The 22,065-nt window shown below is 52.2% G+C and overlaps 2 protein-coding genes across 3 annotated transcripts; one reads left to right on the top strand and one right to left on the bottom strand.

Moving 5' to 3' along the window:
• The first annotated feature begins 275 nt into the window (after window positions 1-275).
• Window positions 276-12,534, top strand: WDR73 (WD repeat domain 73). Its single transcript, XM_090263783.1, has 9 exons — window positions 276-364; window positions 834-901; window positions 1,186-1,274; window positions 2,847-2,935; window positions 3,493-3,557; window positions 7,525-7,689; window positions 8,008-8,373; window positions 9,347-9,626; window positions 11,400-12,534. The coding sequence occupies exons 1-8, from the start codon at window positions 324-326 to the stop codon at window positions 9,580-9,582; spliced, it is 1,119 nt and encodes a 372-aa protein (XP_090119909.1). The 5' UTR covers window positions 276-323; the 3' UTR covers window positions 9,583-9,626; window positions 11,400-12,534.
• On the bottom strand, window positions 11,219-21,831 carry ZSCAN2 (zinc finger and SCAN domain containing 2). Of its 2 annotated transcripts, none has more exons than XM_090263780.1 (3): window positions 21,711-21,831; window positions 19,588-20,097; window positions 11,219-13,955 (listed from the first exon to the last, which is right to left on the bottom strand). In XM_090263780.1, the coding sequence occupies exons 2-3, from the start codon at window positions 19,985-19,987 to the stop codon at window positions 12,511-12,513; spliced, it is 1,845 nt and encodes a 614-aa protein (XP_090119906.1). In that variant the 5' UTR covers window positions 19,988-20,097; window positions 21,711-21,831; the 3' UTR covers window positions 11,219-12,510. The 2 variants fall into 2 exon arrangements, with proteins under 2 accessions (XP_090119906.1, XP_090119908.1); XM_090263782.1 differs by having other exon boundaries at window positions 19,588-20,093.
• Window positions 21,832-22,065: the final 234 nt, after the last annotated feature.

The following is a 22,065-nucleotide window of genomic DNA, read 5'->3' as shown; positions in this document are numbered from 1 at the left end:
TATCTTACCTGGCCTTGGCTCCCTGGGCTTCAGATAACCCGATCGTAAAAGGCAGTGTTTGGTCCCTCAGGCCCCGCCCGATGCTGGCATCCTAGGAATTCCTGATTCTACGTCTTTTTCTCCGGAGCCTTTGCCAGGAGCACCCCGAACCTAGGCCGGGGAGCGCACAGGATCAGTGGCCGCGCTCAGGCATGTCTAGGCCACGCCCCGTGCTGTGAGGCCACGCCCCCGAGTCAGCAGGCCGCGCCCACTCCTCGCGAGAAGAGCGCTCCCGCCCAGGAAGGTTCCGAGACGGAAGTTGGGTACAGGAAGCGACAGTTGCCATGGAGCCTGCGGAGGACTGGCTGGTGGAATCCTTGCGCTTGTAAATCGTGTGGGCCTGGGACGGGGACTCGCGTGCGGAGCTGGCCTGGCGGGCGGGTGGTGGGTCGGGCGGGCGCAGGCCGCGGGGCGGGGCCGGGCCGGGCGTACGGCGGACCCTGCCTGGGCTGGGCTCGCACTCCGGGAAGTGGCGCATCCCTGTGTGCGCGCGTTGTGTGAGGTGCTGGGAAGGGCAGTGCTGGTGCAGGGCGATAATAAGTGACCGGTTGTTTTGCGCCAGCCTCTGAGTGGGACCCCAGAGTAGCTCGTGGATTCTTCGTATCAGCCTGGGGGAGTCTGAGCGCTCTGGGAGTCCCCAGGCTCGGGGAAGTCGTGACCGGCCTGGTTCCAGTCACACAGGGAGAAAAACGTGTAACAAGACCTGAGCCTGCGTTTGCCTGACTCCAGAGCCTGGGTCCGCAAACACCAAACCATGGCTGTGCGCCATGTGCCCTTGTGTCCCTGTCACGCAGGTACCAGGATTTCCATGCCTTCGACCTCTCAGGAGCCACCCGAGTCCTCGAATGGGTTGGTGACAAAGGTGAGGAGATGGAATCCCACTCAGCCTGAGAGTCCCGAGCTCAGCCCGAGGGACCCAACCCACTCTACCCACTATTCTGAGAACCTCTTGGTCGCTCGTGGCAATTTCGTACCCCGCCAGCACTTAGGAAGAGCTGGATCGCCTCCATCCCGCAGCGCAAGGCCGCATGTCAGTGACACAGGAATTGATCTTTGCTTCAGCGTGTTCGGCGGAGTTTCTAGACCCAGCCATGGTCCAGAACCTTTCTAGCCGTTTGTCACAGCTACTTCTGCTTCTTTTCCCAGGAGTCTTTGTTGCTGGCTATGAAAGCCTGAAAAAAAACGAAATTCTTCATCTGATATTACCTCTCAGACTGTCTGTAAAAGAAAACCAGGTAACTTGAAAATTAATGCTGAGTATGTGTGTCTACTTTTGGTCATCTATTACATCTTTATGGAGCTTCTATTGTCTACTAGCTATTGTCCTGGGTACTAGAAAGAGAGAGACAAACCCTGGGCCTGCCCTTCTAGTCTAATAGAGGGGGAGGCAAAAATCCACGGAGATAAATATTAAGGAATGTCCTGTGATTTTCACAGGGCTACTAGAGAGAGAGGTTGATTTTAGTTTATCAAGAATAGATTTAGGGAGCTATTAAGGTGTAGAGGGTGGTTAAAACGCTTAGAATGATCAAGAACAGATGTGTATAAGGAGTAAGACAGAAGGATTGGGCAAAGGAAGGTGAACCCACAGGGAATACTAATAATCTTTAAAGGAGAAGGAGTGCCCTGGCTAGTGTGGCTCAGTGGATTGTGCACCAACCTGTGAACCAAAGGGTCTCCAGTTCGATTCCCAGTCAGGGCACAGGCCCAGGTTGTGGGCCAGGTCCCCACTTGGGGATGTGCAAGAGACAACCACACACTGACGTTTCTCTTCCTCTCTCCTTCCCTTCCCCTCTCTAAAAATAAATAAATAAAATCTTTAAAAAATAATAAAATATTTAGAGTAGGCGGAGTCTCAGAAAAGGTCAGTGTTTCAGAAGCCAAGAGAAAAAAATATGTCAAAAGAACAGAGTTGGTAGCTGCCTGGTGTTGCTATGAAACCATCATAACTCATCTAATAGGGCGGCCTGGTCCCTGTTGCCGTGGGGAAAATTTCCCACCCAGTGCTGTTGATCTCCCCACCCCCGCCACTCAGCGTGAGCCCAGACTGGGCCCTTATGAGACACCTGATTGCTCTCACCTCACCACTGGCTGTTCCTCTTGCGCCACTTCCTTTTCCCTGCCTCTAGTTCCTCACATGAAGATAGTAGTCTAGTGGCTCAGAGTGTGGACTTGGTAGACAGACTTGGGTTCAAATTCACAACATAACCCCTGTGTGATATTAGAACACTTGCTTAAATTCTCTGTGCCTTGGTTTTGTCATTTTAGAGGAGAGATAGTTATAGGACCTACGTGTCACGCGGTGTTTGTAAGAATTCAACAAGATCAAGTAGATAAAGCACTAAACACAATGCCTGAAACATTAAATGCTGGATAATTGGTAGTTATATTTTTATTGCTAGAAGAATCCACCTGGCTTCCAGTGGGTGGTGGCAGGAGAAATGGGATATGTTAGTCGGCTGATAACTTTTAGCTTTTATTTTGTTTTATTTTTTTACGAAGCTGTTAAGCCTCTGACTCCTCTAAGAAGGCCTGAGTGTAACACGAGTGCTAGAGTGGAAGTGGTGGGGAAAGGTGAGGAGAAGGGGTTCGGACGTGCAGGAAGGGAAGGAAGCCGTCACGTAGGCAGCTGAGCTGACCACTGGCAAACAGCAGCCCACGAGGCCCCGCAGGGAGAAGTATCTGTTGCCAGCAGAGTGGCTTCCATGGCTTTCTGCCAGGCTGGGATCTGGCTCCTTACCTAGCGCGCATCTGAAGCGTTCCTTTGGGTAGCAGGCTCTATCTGATTGGCCGCCCCTCTATTTCAGGGCTTGTTCCCAGAAAGAGATTTCAAGGTACGCCACGGAGGATTTTCCGACAGGTCTGTCTTTGATCTGAAGCACGTGCCAGACACCAGGTATGGTCAGTTTTTTGACCCAGACCCTCCATTCAGGATGGAGTGGCTGGACATGTCAGGGGTATTCTGCCTCTGTATCCCCTCCCCTCCCTCGCTATCCCCTCAACACACATATACAGAAATCTGGAATACAAAGAATCTGTTCCTTGGTGGCTTCATGGTCCCTCAGAGGACCTTTCAACTCCTGTAACCCACAGATCTCTGGAGCGGCTCCAAATATTAGGATGTTCTTAGATTCTGAGAGAGCTGACGGCGGGAGGCTGGGGCTTCTAGCGCAGCTGGCAGAGGCTGAGAGTCTGGGTCAGGACTGTGTTCACGCTCCATGCTGCTGTCCCCTCTAGGGGCTCAGTCCCCCTGACTGCATGGCTATGGGTTGGTCCCTAGAGTGGAGTGAGCCTGCTCCTCCTCTGTTAAGTGAGTGTAACTGGGCCGGACAATCCCTTCCTGCAGTGCACTTCCCTGAGGTGGGCATGCAAGAGTCCCACGCTGCGTGGGCTGAAAGGCTGGCGGGTACATGGGTGAGTTCCCCACTGAGATTTCTTATCTATCCTCAACAGGTTACTGGTGACCAGTGGCCTCCCAGGTTGTTACCTGCAGGTGTGGCAGGTCGCAGATGACACTGGTGAGTGAATCTGACTTGGTGCAGGCTGACACACACACACCTCCATCCCCTGGTCTGAGCCAGTTAAGGAGTAGACTCGGAGCCTGATGGGAATTAAAATTCAGTGTCTAATGCAGGCAGCGGTGAATTAGCAACCACAGCATGACACACAAGCCCCAAATGGAGCCTGCTGTAACTTGCTTCAGGAATTGAGCTTCCCAGCCCAGTCGTAGGTGGGCATGGCGTGAACTGCCTGTTCCCCAGGCAGGTGCCATGGCAGAGGCTAGGGCAGAGCTGTGGCCATCAGGTGAGCTCACCTCCTAGAGCAGGAGGAGGCAGTGGGAGGTCACCTGTTTGCCAGCATGGTAGCCTCAGGGAAGGAAAACTGAGTGAGCGGGAGGCGTGGGTGACCCTGTTTTCCTCTGAGAAGTCACGTTCCTCCCGCTGCCTCTGGAGTGGAGGGGAACTCCCTCTGCATCGCCCCGTCGGGCAGGTGCCAGAGCCCGCAGCCCCCACCCAGAGCCTGCGTCCCTCCTCCAGTTAGAGCCTTGCTGGCCACCGTGGCCGTCTGCTCTTGGAACTGCCCCTGCCTGTGTGACTGAGTCTGTGCCTGCCAGCAGGTGCCCACGCCGCCTCACTTGGGTGCTTCCCAGAGACTGGCCGTGGGTGTTGGCTTCTCTCCAAGCGTCACTGTTGCAGAAAGGCAGTTCCCGAGCTCCTCTGCTCTGCGGTCACTGGCCCTCTGCACCTTTCCTGTTTCTTTTCGTGACCTTATCACTTGCAGGCATCTGTATCACTTACTTGGAGTTGTAATTGTTTTTCTATATACTACTATTGGAATTCACCGATTGTTGGTACACAATTCAGTGATTTTTAGTAAATTTAACAAGTTGTGCAACCATCACTGTAAATCAGTTTTTAGAACTTTTTCATAACTCCAGTAAGATCCACAGGCCAGTTGCTGTTAATCTCACACCCACACCCTGCCCCAGGCAACCACTACTCTGTTTTCTGTCTATAAATTCCATCTCGTATCAGTGGGATCATACAATATGTGGTCTCTTACATCTGACTTCTCTCACTTAGCATAAGCCCTGAGGTCCCCATGTCATACCATGTCATAGCGTGTATCAGTAGCTTGGTCCCTTTTACGGCTGAAGAGTGTTCCATTGTCTGCATGTGCCACATTTGTGTATATTTGTCCGCCAGTTGATGGGTTTGAATTTTGGCTGTTATGAATAATGCTGCTAAGAACATTCATTGATAAGTCTCTGTGGACATACGTACGTTTTCATTTCTCCCGGACAGACAGTGAAATTGCGGGGTCATAGGGTAAATTTATGTTTGATATTTTTAGAAACTTCCAAATTGTTTTCCAAAATGGTTTCATCATTTACATTCCCACCAGCAGGGTATGAGGGTTCCCATTTCTCCATGTCCTCATCAACATTTGCATTGTCTTTTATTCAAAACATCCTATTGGGTGTGAAATTGTATGTCATGGTGGCTTTCTTTCACTTTTTCTTCATGACCGATGGTGTGGAGCATCTTTTCATGTGCTTATCAGCCATTCATACGTTTTCTTTGGTGAGATGCCCATTCAGATCTTTATGGTGAAGGTGTTTTTTCCCCAGCAGGCTAAGATGGTATGCTGTCACGGGCCCTTTGATACTCTGCTTTGACTGTACATTTTCACAGATACTTGTTCAGATTAATCAACAGTCTGTAAGATGTAACAGTAATATTAGTAGGTGCGCATTCTGTCCCTGGCACTATACTAAGCACTTGCCATATGTGAGATCTCATTAAATTCTCATGAGCCTGAGGACAAATTCTGTCCCGGAGAGGCTGACTTGTTTACATTCACAAAGATAGTAGCTGAACCAAGGCTTAGATCAGGTCTGACTTCCGAGTCCGCTCACAATCATGGCAGGTGGGCACTAGGGTTAGATAGCAATACCCGATCTCAGTGCAGACGTGGGGCTCTGGGAAGGCTGCCGGGGTTCTTCCCGACAGCAGCGTGCACTCTGCCAGCATTTGCCTATCGTGGTTCCTGGAGGCAGAGATCTGTGGGTGAAAGGGCACGTTTATAATAATAATTACTATTAATTACTATTATTTGCAGCAGTAGCTGACATCTCATTCCATCAGCAAATATTCATTGTGTGCTTCCCATGTGAAGCACTGGGCGAGGTTCTGGGGATTCATGAGCAAGGAGGTTTAATTATCACTTTTTTTGTTAGGGACCACACTTTTTGCGACATGGCTAAGAAATCTTCACCGAACTCAAACTTTCTCCTGTTTTTTTTTTCCCCAAAAGTTTTAATCCTTTTGCTCTAACATTTAAATCTCTGTTCTCTTTAGCGTTAACCTTTGTGTCTGGTATGAGGTAAGGGTGGGCTACATTTACCTTTTTGCATGTGAGCATCCAGTGTTCCCAGCACCATTTGTCAAAAAGCCTTTAGACAAGACTTGCCGTCCATCTGGAGGCACCTTGGTGCTGCCTTTTGTCAGGACAGGGCCTGGGGTACCAGGTGCCTCGCAGAACCTGTAGCCCAGGCCTAGGGGAGCTGATGGCCCAGGTAAAATGCCCGCCTCTAGGAAAACCCACACCACATTTACCAGCCCAGCCCCAGACTGCACAGAGAACCTATTGATCGAAGCACAAGGCACAGGAAGGCATCCCCTCTGCTGTGACTGCAGAGCAGCTCTGCAGGCACGGAGCTCCAAAGCCTCTGTTTCCGACTGCAGTTTTGAGATCGGTCTTTGACGTCTTCTCCCGGCCACCTCCTTCCCCCATCAGGGGACAGCTCACATCTGAGACCGTGCCCTGGCTCGGAGCAGCGGGTCCTGGGGAGACTGTTGCGGGCTCCCCGGAGTCGGTGGGCAGGGAGGAGGGAGCTGCTTCAGTGTGGCCTGGCAGCGTCAGGGCCCTGCTGGGCCGGTTTGAACCACAGCCTCGCCGACACTCCCCCAAGACTGCCTCCTGTCCTGGGCGCAGCTGCTGTGTCCACTGAGGGCCTCCGAGCTGCTGTGGTGGGAGCAGGCGAGGGGGCACGTCTGGATTCAGTGCCCTGAGAGCCCGCAGGCCTGGGGAGCAGTGAGGGCTCGAGAGCGCTGCGCGTTCTGTGTGCTGGCTGCCCAGGTCCTGCTAGCGTTCTTCTCCCAGCCGTTCCCTTCACATCCCGACTTCTGCCCGTCCTTTAGCGTCTGAAAAATACACAGATCTCCCTTTTCTTCGGCGACTGTGGGAACCACATAATGAGCGCCGTCTTGAAGCACCTCCCTTTGAGTAAGTAGTGTATAAAGCAGACTGCTTGTTTGAACTAGATTATAACTGGCTTCTGTTGCGAGAAGCCTCAATTGTAGACGCAGAGACGAGAGCCCGCCTGTCCGCTAAGCAGGCTGAGACAGACAAAACTAAAATTTGCTTCAGCTTGAGGTCACCTGTCTTCCTCTTGTTCCGTGTGAGAAGGACATGAGCCTTCTTGCCCAGTTTGTGTTTGAGGACAGTGACATTTGCGTTGTAACCTTTGCTTGCAAGGCTTCAGCGAGTGCTGAGGTCGTAGAATATGTTTTTGAAGAAATAATATTAGGTCAGGAACTCTGTACCTGTTATTTTCGCTTACAGTGTAAACAGTGACATCAATGCGTTCTTCCCTTCCCTTCCCTTCTATTTGTACTCCACACCCTAAAAAGCCAGAACTGCTTTGGGGGCTTTTGAGATGGCGGCTCTGATTCATTATCTCTCATTTTGAAAACAGTTCATAACACAAATTATAATGAAATTGAAGTGCTTCTGACAGTTTCAAAATGTAAACATAAGTCAGAGTGTTTATGTTTCCATATCGCCTGTTGCCAATGGTCAGTCCCCTTTCTTCCTCGACCTTCTAAACGTACAGGGGAAGACCACTGGCCGGCTCTCACTGTGTCCTGCTTCAGGCCTGCAGTAACGTTCCGGGTTTTCACTGCTTCCCCTTTCCCCTAGATGTCATTAAAGCCGTCAGCACCATTGCTGTGAGTGAGAAGGAAGCGACTCTCTGGCCCAGAGTCTCCATCTTCTCGTCGGTGACCCCTGGGGTCCTCCACGGGGTGCGGCTCAGCGATCTGAAGGTCGTGGATCTGGAATCCCAGAAGACCACGTACACCTCAGGTACGGCCACAGTTTGGCCCTGGCCGGCACCTCCAGCCACTGTGTTCTACAACGCTTCTCAGCCACGACGCTGGGGGCCCAGGATGAGTGGGAGTCATGCCCGGGCCTCGGGCTCCTGTTCCAGGACTGGAGGAGGCAGAGCCCAGCATCCGCCCAGCGGAGAAGAAAGGCGGGATGAACAGGAGAGAGGAGACGTGGTTCACTCTGCCTGGGACTGGGGATGCTTCCCAGAGGAGGGGGCTTGTGACCAGCCAGCCCTGCCAAGTTGCCAGACCATGTGACTCCAGCAGCTTTTCTCCTTTGCCGTCTGTCTTCCAGGTGTCAGTGACAGTGAGGAGCTAAGTAGCCTGCAGGCCCTGGATGCGGACACCTTTGCCTTCTGCTGCACGTCGGGCCGGCTGGGGCTCGTTGACACCCGCCAGAAGTGGGCACCGTCAGAGGCTGTCAGCGCCAGCCCTGGCTCTGGTGGAGGGAGGTGGTGTGCCGAAGTCAGGGGCAAGGCCCCGGGCCCTGGGCCCAGCATTGCCAGCCTTTGCTCCGATGGGCAGCTCTGCCTTCTTGACGCTCGGGATCTCTGCCATCCTGTGCGCTCCGTCCAGTGCCCAGTGTCCGCACCTAGCCCGGACCCACAGCTGCTGCGAGTGACCTGGGCTCCCGGCCTGGACAGCTGCCTGGCCATTTCAGGTGCTGCTGAGAGGACTTGCGTCTGTTGCCGGGGCTTTCTCTTCCGGGGGGGCCCCTGGGTGCCCAGGAGGGAGCCTCTGGCCCTGCACGTTAAAGGTGCTCACACAGAATCTCCAGGTTAAGTCTCCAGGTTCCTTAGGCGCAGGCCTTCCCCGTTCTGGCTGCCAACCCTTCCCGTGCTGGGGGCAGGCTTTCCTGTCCTGGCAGCAGTTCTGAGGTTGGTCGAGAGGCCCAGTAAGACACCAGGACAGCCTCGGGGCTGTCCCAGACAGAGGCGATGGGACCGCAGGGTGCTTCTCAGTCTCCTTGCTTTTTGAATTATAGCAGTCCCCCAGGGCAGCAGGCTCCTGGCCGGGCCTGGCAGCATCTAGCTGAGGGAGGATATTTATGAAGGTATCTGAGGGCCAGCGGGAAGGACCCACTGGGGTGGGGCTGAGAGGCTGAGATACTAGCTGAGACCAGTGGTAATGGCAGGATCCAGGACGAGAGGAAGAACTGAGCGTGGGTGGGGGCGCCGGCTCCTAACAAGGAAACAGTGGCTGGGGTGAGTGTGGGTGGAGCTGGGTCAGGGGGGAACGAGAATGTTCCTCTAAAGGCTGCTCTTCCCCCATCAGCGGGGGGACAGGCCATCTGCTGAGAGAGACCCAGGTGGGTTAGAATTTGGGGCAAGTGGAAAAGGTTTGAAAAAGTCTCTTAAACCTCAGGTCCCTGGGGTAGATATTAGTACCCACTTCACACAGTTGGGAAAATGAGAAGAGAGAACCGATGTCCAGGATTACCCCTAGCCTGGCCGGGAGAGATGCACAGGCCCGTGGGCATGGGCCCCACGGGGTTGCAGCTGCCGGCAGGGCCGTTCAGCGTCTTGTTGGCTGTTAGATTCCTCACCCACAGCCTCTTTCAGTGCCACAGATCCAACGTGAAAAGTCACTTTAGAGATTCGGTGTCCATTGTCTCATTTCGGGTTCTTCCTCAGGTTTTGATGCGACAGTCCAGGTCCATGATGTCACGTCTTGGGGTGGAACAGAGGGCCAAGTAGAGCCTCTCTTCACGCACAGAGGTCACATCTTCCTAGATGGCGACGGGACAGGCACTGCTCCACTGGTCACCACCCACACCTGGCACCCCCGCAAACCAAGGACCTTGCTGTCGGCGGCGAGTGACGCCTCTCTGCACGTGTGGGACTGGGTGGACCTCCGTGTCTCCCACTGACACCAGCATCCGCCTGCCGGACCTCTAGGAAGAGGACGACACAGGTACTGATTTAGGGCTCAAGTGACCACAGGTCCCTGTTACCAGCCGAGTGGCCTTGGCCAGTTTAGCAGCCTCGCTTAGCCTCGGGGTCTTTATTGGTAAAATGAGAATAGCAGTAACTGCCTTGCAGGGTTGTTGAGGAAGTTAAAGGAAAAACATAGAAAAACACCAGGTAGGATAGGGTGCATGATAAGGATTTGGTGGCTACTCTTAGATCTGAGCACCTGTGGGCGACAGGGTCCCGCTGCTTCTAGCAGGTTTCAGTCCCATGGGCCTTTGGCACAGAGACGCTTTCCCCACCTAACGGGCTGCGGGGGGCGTTCTCGGGAGGGATGCTGACCACACAGTCAGGCCCTGCGCGCCGACTCCACAGCGCAGCCCCCACGCAGGCGTGGCTCCCAGCACTTCTGACGGCTGGGAGGCTGATGGGACGCAGTGATGAAGACACTCGTGTTGGAGTCGGACAGACCAGGACCCAAGTCCTGGCTCTGCTCCGGTGACATGGGCCTGTCATAGTACCACTGGCGGAGTGGCTTTGGATGATCTGTGACATCTCAAAAACAGAAGTTGTTTCATTGGTTTTTATGAATGTGTTCAGCTTTGTCTCCATTCACCAGTAGCAACAGATCTCAACTTAGGAGAGAGGGCACTGAAATTAAAACTAACTTAACGGGTATCTTCTTACCAAAGGAGAGTGCAGGAAACCTAATCCATTTTCCAGGTCAGAATTTTGGACTCCCTCTACCTCTTGCATTTTATATAACACCCCATGAAAAGAACTCAGTTCACAAAAATTGACTGAGTTCCGGTCGTATTCCAGGCCGAGCTGGGTCCTGCAGACAGTTTGGGACTTCCATGTGGGTGTGGACATAAAAGGTGGAAGAGGGAGGGGGCAAATCCTGGAAGAGGGAGGTGTGTAACAGGCCCCAGGCACTGCAGTGGGAGAGGGCAGGGCTGCGGTAGGCTGGGTCAGGCCTGCCACCGAAATGAAGGGGGTCCTCGTGGAGGATTTGATGGGAATCTTCTAGTGACACCTGATAAAGACAGGTTATGGGACTTCTGTTCACAACCTCCCCTAGTACCTGACACAGAGACGGAATGAATGCTGGGCGTTGCGCCACGTCTTGGCTGACAGAGTGGATAGAGCTGGCAAAGGACCCTGGGAAGGGTGTGCACTGGTCAAGCACAGACCAGGCCCGCCCAGACGTGTGCTCTTTGAAGCAGCCGGGTGTCCTCCCTGAGGTCTCGGGCCATTTTCAGCCTGGGCAGGAGGCGGGCTGGTGGGGAAGCGGGGTGTGTGTTTGTTAAGGACGGGCGAGTTCACATGGGTTCTTTTGGCACTCATTAAAATACAGAGTCAGGCCCTGGTCAGTGTGGCCCAGTTGGTTGGAGCATCGTCCATAAACGGAAAAGATCGTGGGTTTGGCTCCCAGTCAGGGCACATGCCTGGGTTGCAGGTTTGGGTCCTGGTTGGGGCATGTGTAAGAGGCAACCGAGTGGTGTTTCTCCCTTTTATCAGTGTTTCTCTCCCTCTCATTCCCTTTCTAAAATCAGTATGTCCTTGGATGATGAAAAAAATCAATAACAGCCAGGAAACAATGGGACTCTACTTTATTGGGGGACTTTGAGCATCCATCCTATAGAACCAAGGCCCATTTTGCGCACAGGCCCCATGCACAGGATGTGGCGGTTTCACATTTCCCAGAAACATCTCCTCTCCTCTTTTCATGACAAACCCCTTCACCTGCTGTCATCCCCATCTTTACTGTTTCAAGGCTCAAAGACCCAAGAACAAAGCCCTGGTAACACCCTAAAATCAAGGGCGACCTCTGTAGGACGACAGCTGATTCAAGCCTGGACCTCTCCTGGGGACAGATGGCATGTCCTCACAACCAACACTTCCTTAAAAATAACCTCTGTAGTGCACAAAAGCTACTGGACAGAATTCTAGCTGTGCATGTATGTGACAAAGAAAACAAACATGAAGGGGGAACTGTCAAGTGTGTGGAGTAACGATTATGGAGCTTTGTGCCTGCGGAGTAAAGACGTAAGCCCACCCTGCAGAGCACAGGGCTGCTTCAGCCCCGGAGGAGAAACAGCCATCCACCGGGGTCCAGGGCTGGGGGTCTCCACCTTCACACTCAAAACCCAAGCCCCACAAAACCGCTGCGTTCCCCCTGGCAGCCGACTTCCCACAGCACACGGCAGAGACAAGAAACATAAACCTCCCCTGGCGGGCCCTGTCCGGCCTTCTCGGCGAAAAGGCTACTGGGACACTGGTTCCAGGTCATACTCTGCGTTTTGGTATTTCTGACACTTTCTAGAAAGAGAACAGGGCTTGACCTTCACGTGGTGACTCTGAATTGGAGAGGCTGCTCCACCTCGCCCTGAAGTTGAAGCTCAGGAAGGGCTGGTGCTGACGCGGGCTCGGGGCCGGGACTGCGAGTAGCTCGGGCTGAACGCACCGCAGCCCAGCAAAGCGGCAGCACAGCCACCAGCAGCGCCAGGAGGTCTCTGGCGTTTCTCAGAGGGCTCGGCGCAGCGTGGGCTGGGCTGACCTGCGTTCCACAGGGAGAAACCAACCCCCGTTCTACCAAAGAGGAAGGGACACAGACGGACCAGGAGAGAGGGAGCCAATCAAGCCATGAAACAAAACAGAAAAAGACCCACTTTCCGACCTTCCAGCCCTACGCTGTCCTTGGGGTTTGGCTCCAACCATTAAGATGGCGGGATCCTAGGAACGAGGACGAGCAGGGGCGAGGGTCTGGCACAGATCTCCAAAGACCGTTCAGGAAGAATGGCTCTTCTAATGAGACGTCCCTGCGTGGGTGCAGCGTGACCATCCCCTCCCCTGGGCCAGCCCCCTCATGTTGCCTCTCGGCCGTGTCAGTAAAGTTTCTCTTTCATGTGCGTTCTCTGGTGGGTAATGAAATTGGAGCTGTTGCTGAAGCCTTTGCCACACTCGGGGCACTTGTAGGGCTTCTCCCCTGTGTGGATCCGCTGGTGTATAATGAGAACTGAATTCCAGCTAAAGCCCTTCCCACACTCGGGGCACCGGTAGGGCTTATCCCCTAAGTGGGCCCTCTGGTGCATGACCAGGATGGAGCCCCGGCTGAAGCTCTTGCCGCACATGAGGCACGCGTAGGGCTTCTCGCCCGTGTGGGTCCGCTGGTGCACCACCAGCTGGGAGCGCTGGCTGAAGCACTTCCCACACTCGCCGCACTTGTACGGCTTCTCCCCAGTGTGGGTCCGCTGGTGCTTGATGAGGTTGGAGCTCCAGCTGAAGCTCTCCCCGCAGGTCAGGCACTCGTAGGGCTTCTCGCCCGTGTGTGCGCCCTGGTGCGCGATCAGGCTGGAGCTCTGGCTGAAGCTCTTCCCACACTCCCCGCACTTGTAGGGCTTCTCCACCAGGTGCGTCCTGCGGTGCGTGGCCAGGTTGGAGCTGCGGCTGAAGCTCTTGCCGCACTCCCCGCACTGATAGGGCTTCTCGCCCGTGTGAGTTCTGCGGTGGGTGATGAGGGCTGAGCTCTGGCTGAACCTCTGCCCACAGTCGGGGCATTTGTATGGCTTCTCCCCCGTGTGGATCCTCTGGTGTCTGATCAGGTTGGAGTTGTAACTAAAGCTCTCGCCACACTCTTTACACTCGTAGGGCTTTTCCCCAGTGTGGATTCCCTGGTGGGTGTTAAGGCTGGACCGGTTGCCGAAGCTCTTGCCACACTCGGGGCACGAGTACGGTTTCTCGCCCGTGTGGGTTCGCTGGTGAGCGATGAGGTTGGGGCTCCTGCTGAAGCTCTTGCCGCACTCAGCACACTGAAAGGGTTTCTCGCCCGTGTGGATCCTCTGGTGGGTTATGAGGTTTGCGCTCCGGCTAAAGCTTTTCCCACAATCCCTGCACTTATAAGGCTTCTCCCCCGTGTGAGTCGTTTGGTGTCTACTGAAGTTCGAACCGTCACTGAAGCTCTTTCCACATTCGTCACATTTGTAGTATTTCTCTCCCGTGTGGGTCCGCTTGTGCGTGATGAGGTGGGACTTCCGGCTGAAGGTCTTTCCGCACTGGGGACACTCGTAGGGCTTCTCGCCCAGATAGGTGCCCTGGAGGCCTATGAGCCGCCCAGCTTCCCTGCGCCGGGGTGGCACACCCCTGCGGTCCTCCCTTGGGGCCTTTCCCCGGAGCCCCGTGGGGCCACAGTCTCTCTCAGAGTCACTTTCCCAGTGAGACTGCTGAACGCCTTCCCCATCGGGCATTTCTGAGAAGGTCTCGTGGGGTTCCCCGTCCTCAAATAATATGTCTTGATTAGAGTTCTCCCCATTTTCACTCTGGATCTCAAAATCTGAAATAATGAAGAAAAAAAACATACAGTTTATACCCAATTCCCTGAAATGATGAGAAAAGAAAGGGTAAATGTTTTAAATTTCAATTTCTAGTGACAATAAAGAGGCTAAAGAATCCTTAAAACGTTTAAAAAACAGGTTTATTTCCTTCTAACTGGTTACCTAGTTACCAGGCCTCAAACTTCCTGGTAGTCAACCAGAATGTCTCTACTTGTCTCTCCGCTGGGCACAGAGGGCAGGTGGGAATTTGAAGGTCCTAATCAAGGGACAGTAACGGGGCATACAACCCCTGATGCACACCAGGGTGCCGCATCATGCTTAGTAGGTGCTCAGTTAAATTTGATGAGTGAATGAAGTTTGAATTGGTCACAGAAATTTCCCTAAAGCTGAGTCTCCTTTCAAAAGGAACATAATCTCATGCACTAAAATGCATCTCATGTTTATCATCTTAGTTGGATGTAAAACACAGACAAGATGACGCAATCCTTGCAGCAAGGACTCTGTGATCATCCAGATGAGCAGAAACTAGCAAGTAGGCAGCTTCATCTGCAGAAAGCGCCCATAGATCAAATCCATCAGTAACACAAAAGATCTGCCCTGTCACATCCTCTGCTACCCAATACTTATCAAACATTTGGGCGAAAGAAACCACTAGGGAGGATTTCTGGAAGAATACGCACCCCCTTCCTTAGACCAGAGATGAGTACATCTATCCCAGGATTAAGCCAGGGCAGAAAGCTGTGAGCCCGGACCACACTGTTCTGACCCCGGCGAGCTGCGTTCACTGAACTGTGTGTGTTGGTTTAATGGCTCTGGTAAGGAGTGTCATTAGTACTTAATGGCTGTCAGGAACATTTAATGCTGCCAAGAAGTTGCTAACAACATTGTTTATACCACCCAACGTCCCCTTGATGAGCACAGGGAGGAAATCTGCTGACAGAAATACCAGAAGGCAAGTGATCTGTGTCTGCCTTACGCTCCTGAGGGTGGCTTCACCTCTGCCTTGCCAGCTTAGAAGCTTGGAGCCAAAAACTGGATGTTTTTACAGCATGCAACTTGTGTTCTTCCATTTTTTTTCCTCCCATTATTTTATTTTTTACCATAAATTCCCTTGTGCACTGTATCTGTAAGGTGTCTTAGTCTGTAGTATATACAGAAATCAGTGATTTATTGATAAAGGTGATAGCCTGATTATTCCTCAGACCTAACATCAGACCCCCTTAGAAAGCAAATCTGTCCACAGCCAGGAAGACAACTAGCAAAATAATTACACAAAGTCCTAGTGACATTTCCATTATTAAAGCTAATAAGCTGTTTATTTATAGTAATGCTCTATTCCGTTATTAGTTTCTATAACAATGTAAATTTCTATTTATGTGCATGATAAAATTTGACATGCATCTGCCCTGGTTGGTGTGGCTCAGTGGATTGAGCACTGGCCTGTGAACCAAGGGTTGCTGGTTCAAGTCCCAGTCAGGGCACGTGCCTGGGTAGCAGGCCAGGTCCCCAGTTGGGGGCACGTGAGAGGCAACCACACACTGATGTTTCTCTCTCTCCCTTCCTCTCTAAGTAAATAAAATCTTTTTTTAAAAAAAGACTTAAAAAAATTTGACACGCATGTTTTTAAAAAATATTTTTAAATTTTTTTATTTGATTTGAGAGAAAGAGAAACATTGATTTGTTGTTCTACCCATTTCTGCAGCATTGATTGGTTCTTGTATGTGCCCTGACCCTGCCCTCAACACACACTCTCGCCCTCCCATGCGCAGCACATTTCCATGGCTGTTCACAGGGCCACGTGCGTCCCCCTCTCGTGCTAGGAAGCATGTCAGGATGAGTGCGAGGGAGGCTGGTGTCAATATTTATAACAATGAAACTGGTCGCTACCCATGGTGCTTTAGTGTGGGTCAGGCTCAAAGTCCTCGCAAAGCCTCTCCCGCCTGATTGGGACCTGCCACTATGTCCCAGAACCGTGGTCAGAGGCGCTGGTGTAAAGTAAAGAAGTGCTTCCAGGCGGCAGTGTCCACCCCCGCCGCCCCCAGGAGCGCTGCCCTGAGCAGCTGGCAGAACCTGATCTTACCTGAGGGGCCGGGAACCTCTCCGCCTGAACTCTGGCTGCATGAAAGACTAACCGCTGATAAAAACAGCAATGAGCTCCCCTTATCAGTTTAAACGAGTGACTGCCAAACATTGTACATTATAACATTACATCTAGGAATTCCGTAAGGTATACATTTCAGACAGTTAAATGAATTCAAAGTGATTTTGTCATGAAGCTGAGAATCACAGCTTTAAAAGAGATAAACCTTCCCAGCCCTCACACTCTCCACTCCTCGTCTTGCTAAGGAAAATGAATGTAAGTTCAAAGTCAGCAAACTGTTGCTTGTGCCCACAGAAAAGCAGGTGATGCTGGGATGGGGGGAGAGCTCAGCTGTGACTCTTGGGTTCACCTACTGGAAAAAAGTAGCTTCGAAGCTGACAATCTCCATTTCTCTATAGATGAAAGAAAGAAAGAAAAAAAAGGTTCCTTGCCTTTTGGATTTTTATAGGTTCCCAGAAAAAGTAAGACACGGATTCACAGAAATAGAAAACAAGATGCACTATCATAAAAACCCCAAAGAGAAGATGAATCAAAGGCCCTGGGAGAAGCCTTCTGGCGGCGCTGATCCAGGATGCTCCAGGGAAAAGGGACAAATAAGGACAAATTCGGAGCAGGTCTCCAAGGGTGGACACCCCAGGGAGGACCAGGACACTCTCACAGGGACGGGGCAAAGCCGTTCCCAGTGAAAACTCAGGCACACAGCTGAGGGCTAGGAAGTGCAGGCACGTTCAAGAAACTGCAAGACCAGGTCTGAACGGGGCAGGGCCATCTGGGCAGGTCTCGCAGGGCCGAGGCTCCGAGCGGGAGGACATCACAATTGATTTAAAGACACTGGGGACTCATGAAGATCTGGAGACCCGGGGGATGCATGAAGACTCTAAAGCAGGAGCTTGACCGATCACTCAGGTAGGAGTGGAACAGCCATCATGGAAGGGGCTGAAGGCAGGTCCCCGCGGGCGGCTGCTGCCAGAGTTCAGATGAATTACCAAGAACCTGCGTGAAGGCCAGAGACGAAGATGTGGGAAACCCCGAGAGGAGCTGCACCCCTTAACCTATTAACAGAGGTCCAATTTCAACTGGGATGATAAGACGCTGTGAGCACCTAGAGGTGCCTGCCAGTCAATATTAAACCCTCTTACTGGGTAAATATGTCCTTCCTCTCAGTAGTCATGAGGACAGCCAGCAGCATTTGTTAAACAAAGACCAACAGAGATGCTCTCAAAGGACTGACAAACACCTCTCCGGAAGTCCCTGCAGGGCGCTGTGGGTGCCTATTATCGCCTGAGGCACCTGCTGGGACCTAACCTGCTTTGTGACCTCCCCGACCAAACAACAACCCCCCCCGAGGCCTCTCCTCAGCCCTGAGCCCCTCCCCTCAGTGCAGTATCTGACTAAAGATCCTGAAGTTCATTACAAACTTGTCCCATCCATCAGAAGGCAGGTAAACCAAGTATTTAAATAGAATGAGGTTTTTGTGATTTTTTTTTAAATAGGAAGAGTAAAATTAAAAGGTAATTTTTCAAAAACATTTTGTTTTTAAAGAGAGGGGCAGGGAGAGAGAAAGAGACATCCATGTGCAAGGGAATCATTAATCGGGTGTCTCTTCCTCGCCCCCAGCCAGGAACCTGGCCAGCAACCCAGGCACGTGCCCTGACTGGGAATCAAACCAGTAATGGTTCAGTTTGCGGGAACAACGTCCAACCCACTGAGCCGTACCAGCCAGGGCTAAAAGTTACTTTTCAAGGCCAAAGAAAATTAGGTACTTTGCTTCAGATAAAATGTAGGATCTACCCACCACATGCAGAAGCAAACAGACTGGAGTTTCAGTCCTGGCTCCACCACTTAGCCGCTGTGTGACCTTGAGTAAGGGCTGACCTCGCCACACTTCCATGTCCCCACCTCACAGGATTGTTAGTGACAGGGACATGGAAGGTGTCCACTGCAGGGCTGGGCTCACAGGAGACCCTCAGTGGTGGTCCCTTTCTCCGAAAGTTGACTTTGCTCCTATCCCCCAGGTGCCTGAAGGTTGTCAGGACTTCTGCCCTTTTCCTTCTTCTCTTCCCGGTCCTCTGACTCCCGACTAGATGTCTCTGAGTCAGTCACCTTTGTCTCAGGCCTCATCTGCGTCTCCTCTTTCCAACACCCCTTGGGAACTATCCCTCTGCATCACAGACGACATGAACATGAGGTCAGTGCTCAGTCCCATGAGTTTGAACCTTGGCCTCGTAGTGGCTGCATGGTTATGGGAGTCCCTGATGAAGTGATAATGATTTTGCTTTCTCCCCAGATGGTACTTTCTGTGAGTTTTGATATTAGATGCTAGTCCCACTGGCCCACAGAAAGGGACCGGTAAATGCCAGCTGTTGTTACTGAGTTCTTTCTCACACGTGTCCGATCCCCTCCCCGTCCCCTGCTGTCCCCACCTTGGCCCAACCCCTGCACACCTGATGTCTCCGAGGCTTCTGGGCTGCTCTCCTGCCCACAGCCTCTCCCTCCTCTAATCAAACCCACATCCTGTCGCCAGACAGCTTCCTCCCATGCCGCCTGGGCCCCAGTTCCAGAACCTGCTGAGGTCAGTGACAGACAGTCCAAGCCTCCACTCACCCTCCCCCCAAACTGCTTCCTGCCACTTCCTCAACACACACTTGCCACTCCAGCCATCCAGCCTTTCCTACTGTCACCTGAACTATGCCATGCCAGCCCCCCCTTCCGAGCCTCTGCTCAACACACAGCTCCTCTTGGAGGCCCCCCCTTCCATCTGCCTGCACCCTCCCAACTTGTGACACAGCTCGTGCTCCAGTTCCTCATCCTCCGTGAAGCCTCTCGGCCTCGCCCCTCCTTCTGCCACTGTCCGTGCGTCCTGAAGCTGTGACAGGCGTGGGTGGACTGGAAGGAAGTGTCCGGAAGTCAGGGGAGTCTGGTTTACTAGAGAAGAGCAGGATGGAGGCAGACAGTTCAATGGCGGGCCTCCGTGCCCCAGTTTATTAATAACAGGAGGCAAATTATTAACTGCTGCAGAGAACTCAAGTGGGTAATTCCTCTTTTAAGAGCCAGCATGACTTTGTGCCACAGAAAGTTCCCGCTTATTAGCTGGTTTACTTGTCATTTATCCCAGTTTCATAAAAATCATCCCTTTTGTAAAAGTAGGGCTTGTTTTTTCTAACTGCTGGAACTTCAAATATTTGGATGTTTATTGCACAACCAAGAAAAGGTGCCAGGAGCGATTTCTAGGGTCTTCAGCCCCTCCCCGCAAACCTCCATCCACTTCCTAACACATCGGATGAACACAGACGTAAAAACCATGCTGACTGTGCAGACGCAGTTCCAAGAATAATACTCTGATCCCCTCCAGTTCTGAAGTTCTGCCACTGTCACTGCACCCCCGGGACTTTAAAAAGGTGACAATGTGCTGATTTTCCACAGACAGCGTAGGGGATGGGGCTGTCCCAAACTCTGTCCTGGATGCCACCTTCTCCTCCTCTACCTCGGAGGGGGCCCCCACCCTCTCCCTGGGAGTGTGGGCATCTCACCACTGTCCCGAAGGGTCTGTGTCAGGTCTTCCACCAGAGCCACTGCCTCCTCGCTGCTTTCGGGCCTGTGCTCTTGCAGCCAAGCCTGAATTTCCCTTGGCATCACGGTCAGCATCTGCTCCTTGGTGTGCACCTCTGGCCTCAGCCAGCGCCGGCAGAGCTCCCGCAGGCGGCCGAGGGCGCCCTGCGGCCCTCCAGCCGCCTCCTCGCCAGGGCTGCCCTTGTCAGCACTCTGGGAAAAGGGCTCGGACTCGGGGCCGTCCTCCTGCAGCACAGCTTCCTGTATCCAAGAGTCGTCCTCCAGGATCATGGTGGTGACCTCCTCCTGTTCGTCTTCCTCGTGAGGCACCTCGGCCAAGGGGCTCAGGGGAGTGGCCACTCTTGGCACCTCCGCAGCCATCACCCACGTTCTTGGGCCAGTCGCTCAGGCTTTTAGCCTTTGACTTCAGTCTTCTCCAGCCGACTCTCTGAGAAGACACCTCCCTCCTCAAATTTCAACAAGTAGCCTGGCTGAGAAATGAGAAAGAGAACCAGAATCAGTAAGTAAACTGTCCTAAAATGATCTAGCTCACAGCAGCCCGGGTCAGGCCACCAAGTGATTCTTACATCCGCAAATCAACACAAGTTTCCTGTCCCTCTTAAAGGAAAAAAGGCTTATTCCTGAAAACCTCTCTCTCCCTATAGCAAGAGAAGTTAAGAAGAATCATAAATACAACGTATACAGCATTTTTCTTTGCAAAAGCATAAGTCTAAGAAATTCAAAGCCCTTGCAAGGATCCAGGGCTGAGCTTTCCTGCCCTAAGTCAGTGACCTTGACCTAACATACTCAGCCTCTCAGACCACCACTAAGTAACATCCATCCTTCTTATTTTACAAGGACACCTTAAGGATAGCAATGGATCAGTTGTCAAGAGACTTTGAGCCTCACTAGAAGGAAGGTAACATCTCAAATGCATTATTATAGTACTTTAAAGTATGAAGTTTTAAAATGTTCATACTCTTCAATCCCACCTTGGCCCCTCAGGAATTTTTCTTTTAAAGTAACCATCTTTGCAAAGAGAAATTTATTTGCAAGGATATCCAACCATAGCATTCTTTCTAAACGCAAAAAAATAAAAATTGACATTTAAAAGCCAGCAGCAAGGGAGTGGTTAATTATGGCACATCCAAACAGTAAAATGTATTAAAAACTATGTTGACATAAAAATGGCTACCTAAGGGAGGTCCTGACTGAGAAGGGGCTCCGTTCTATATCTCGATTCGACAATAGTTGCACAAGAGCTTATGTATGAATGTAAGATTTGTGCACTCCGCTGTATCTTAAAATATTTCTAAATTATGACAAAGATTATTAAACCTTAAAGATTGAAGATAATCGTCATAATAAGAAAATTAGGGATAAAAACAAAACCAGTAAGGCATTTAAAACCATAGATACAGTATAACCCCCAACTCCCTTAAAAACGAATACACGCAAGGAAAAAAAAAATGATCTGGATGGAAATTCTACAAGATGTTGAAAGCAGTGAAATTACAAATTTTTAAAGACTATAAAGGTTATAAAAGCAATGCAAATTTATTTTTAAAAATCATTATGAAGACTCAGATAATAATCCTCCCTCCAAAAAAAAAAAAAAGAAAAGAAAAGCAAATAAAGGGGAGAAGAAAAACTATTTAAAAAACAAAACAAATACTAGTGGGAAGAGCTAAGTTCCCAATGTGTTCACGATGACTAGAAGAAACACAGGGATAACAAGTCTTCCTTAGAAACCCGGGAAAACCGCTCCAGGTAAGCTCGTTCTCTGTGCCCCGGGGCGAGACACGCCCCCTAAGAGCTCAGTTTCCCCATGTGTAAGACGAGCTGCGCGGGACGTCGTCCAGTGTGCTTCCAGTCCGAACCCTGCGCCCCGGGCTGGATGTGCAAGGAGCGCATCTCTGGGAGAAGGGCCTGGCTGCGATCGCTGAGCGAACCAGCGCGCAAACCCCGGCGACCGGGGCCACGGACTGCACCCCCGACACCCCTCCCCCAGCGGGCTGCCAGCCCTGGCTCCAGGCCCGTTATTCCCACGCCTCGCGCTATTCCCGTGGGCCGCCATGCTCCAGGACCGTGTCTCCGTGCTCACCTCTTCGGAGACCAGATACTGCTCCGGCCGTGACTTCGCGTGCAAAAGAGCCCCGGCCACGGACCGGCCCCTCCGGAGTCACGACGGCTCCGGCCGAGGGGCACAGAGAACAATGGACGGTAGAGGCCGGCCCCCGACCGCTCTCATTGGCTACCGAGAACGGCCCCTGGAACTCTGCTTTTCTATTGGCGAATACAGTGTTCAGCCCGCGACGGGAAGAAGGCTGGGCCGAAGGCATTGTGGGAGTTGTAGTCCAGCCACTCAGACCACCGGGGTTGCGGCCCTGGCCGCGGAGTTTTGGGTTGGTAGCCTGGGCAGCGCCGGCGGGCCAGAGGCAGAGAAGCCGTGGACTGAC

Source organism: Furipterus horrens, unplaced genomic scaffold, assembly GCF_987537825.1.
Source record: "Furipterus horrens unplaced genomic scaffold, mFurHor1.1.pri manual_scaffold_16, whole genome shotgun sequence".
Classification (NCBI taxonomy): Eukaryota; Metazoa; Chordata; class Mammalia; order Chiroptera; family Furipteridae; genus Furipterus; species Furipterus horrens.
This window is presented reverse-complemented; position numbering and strand designations above follow the sequence as displayed.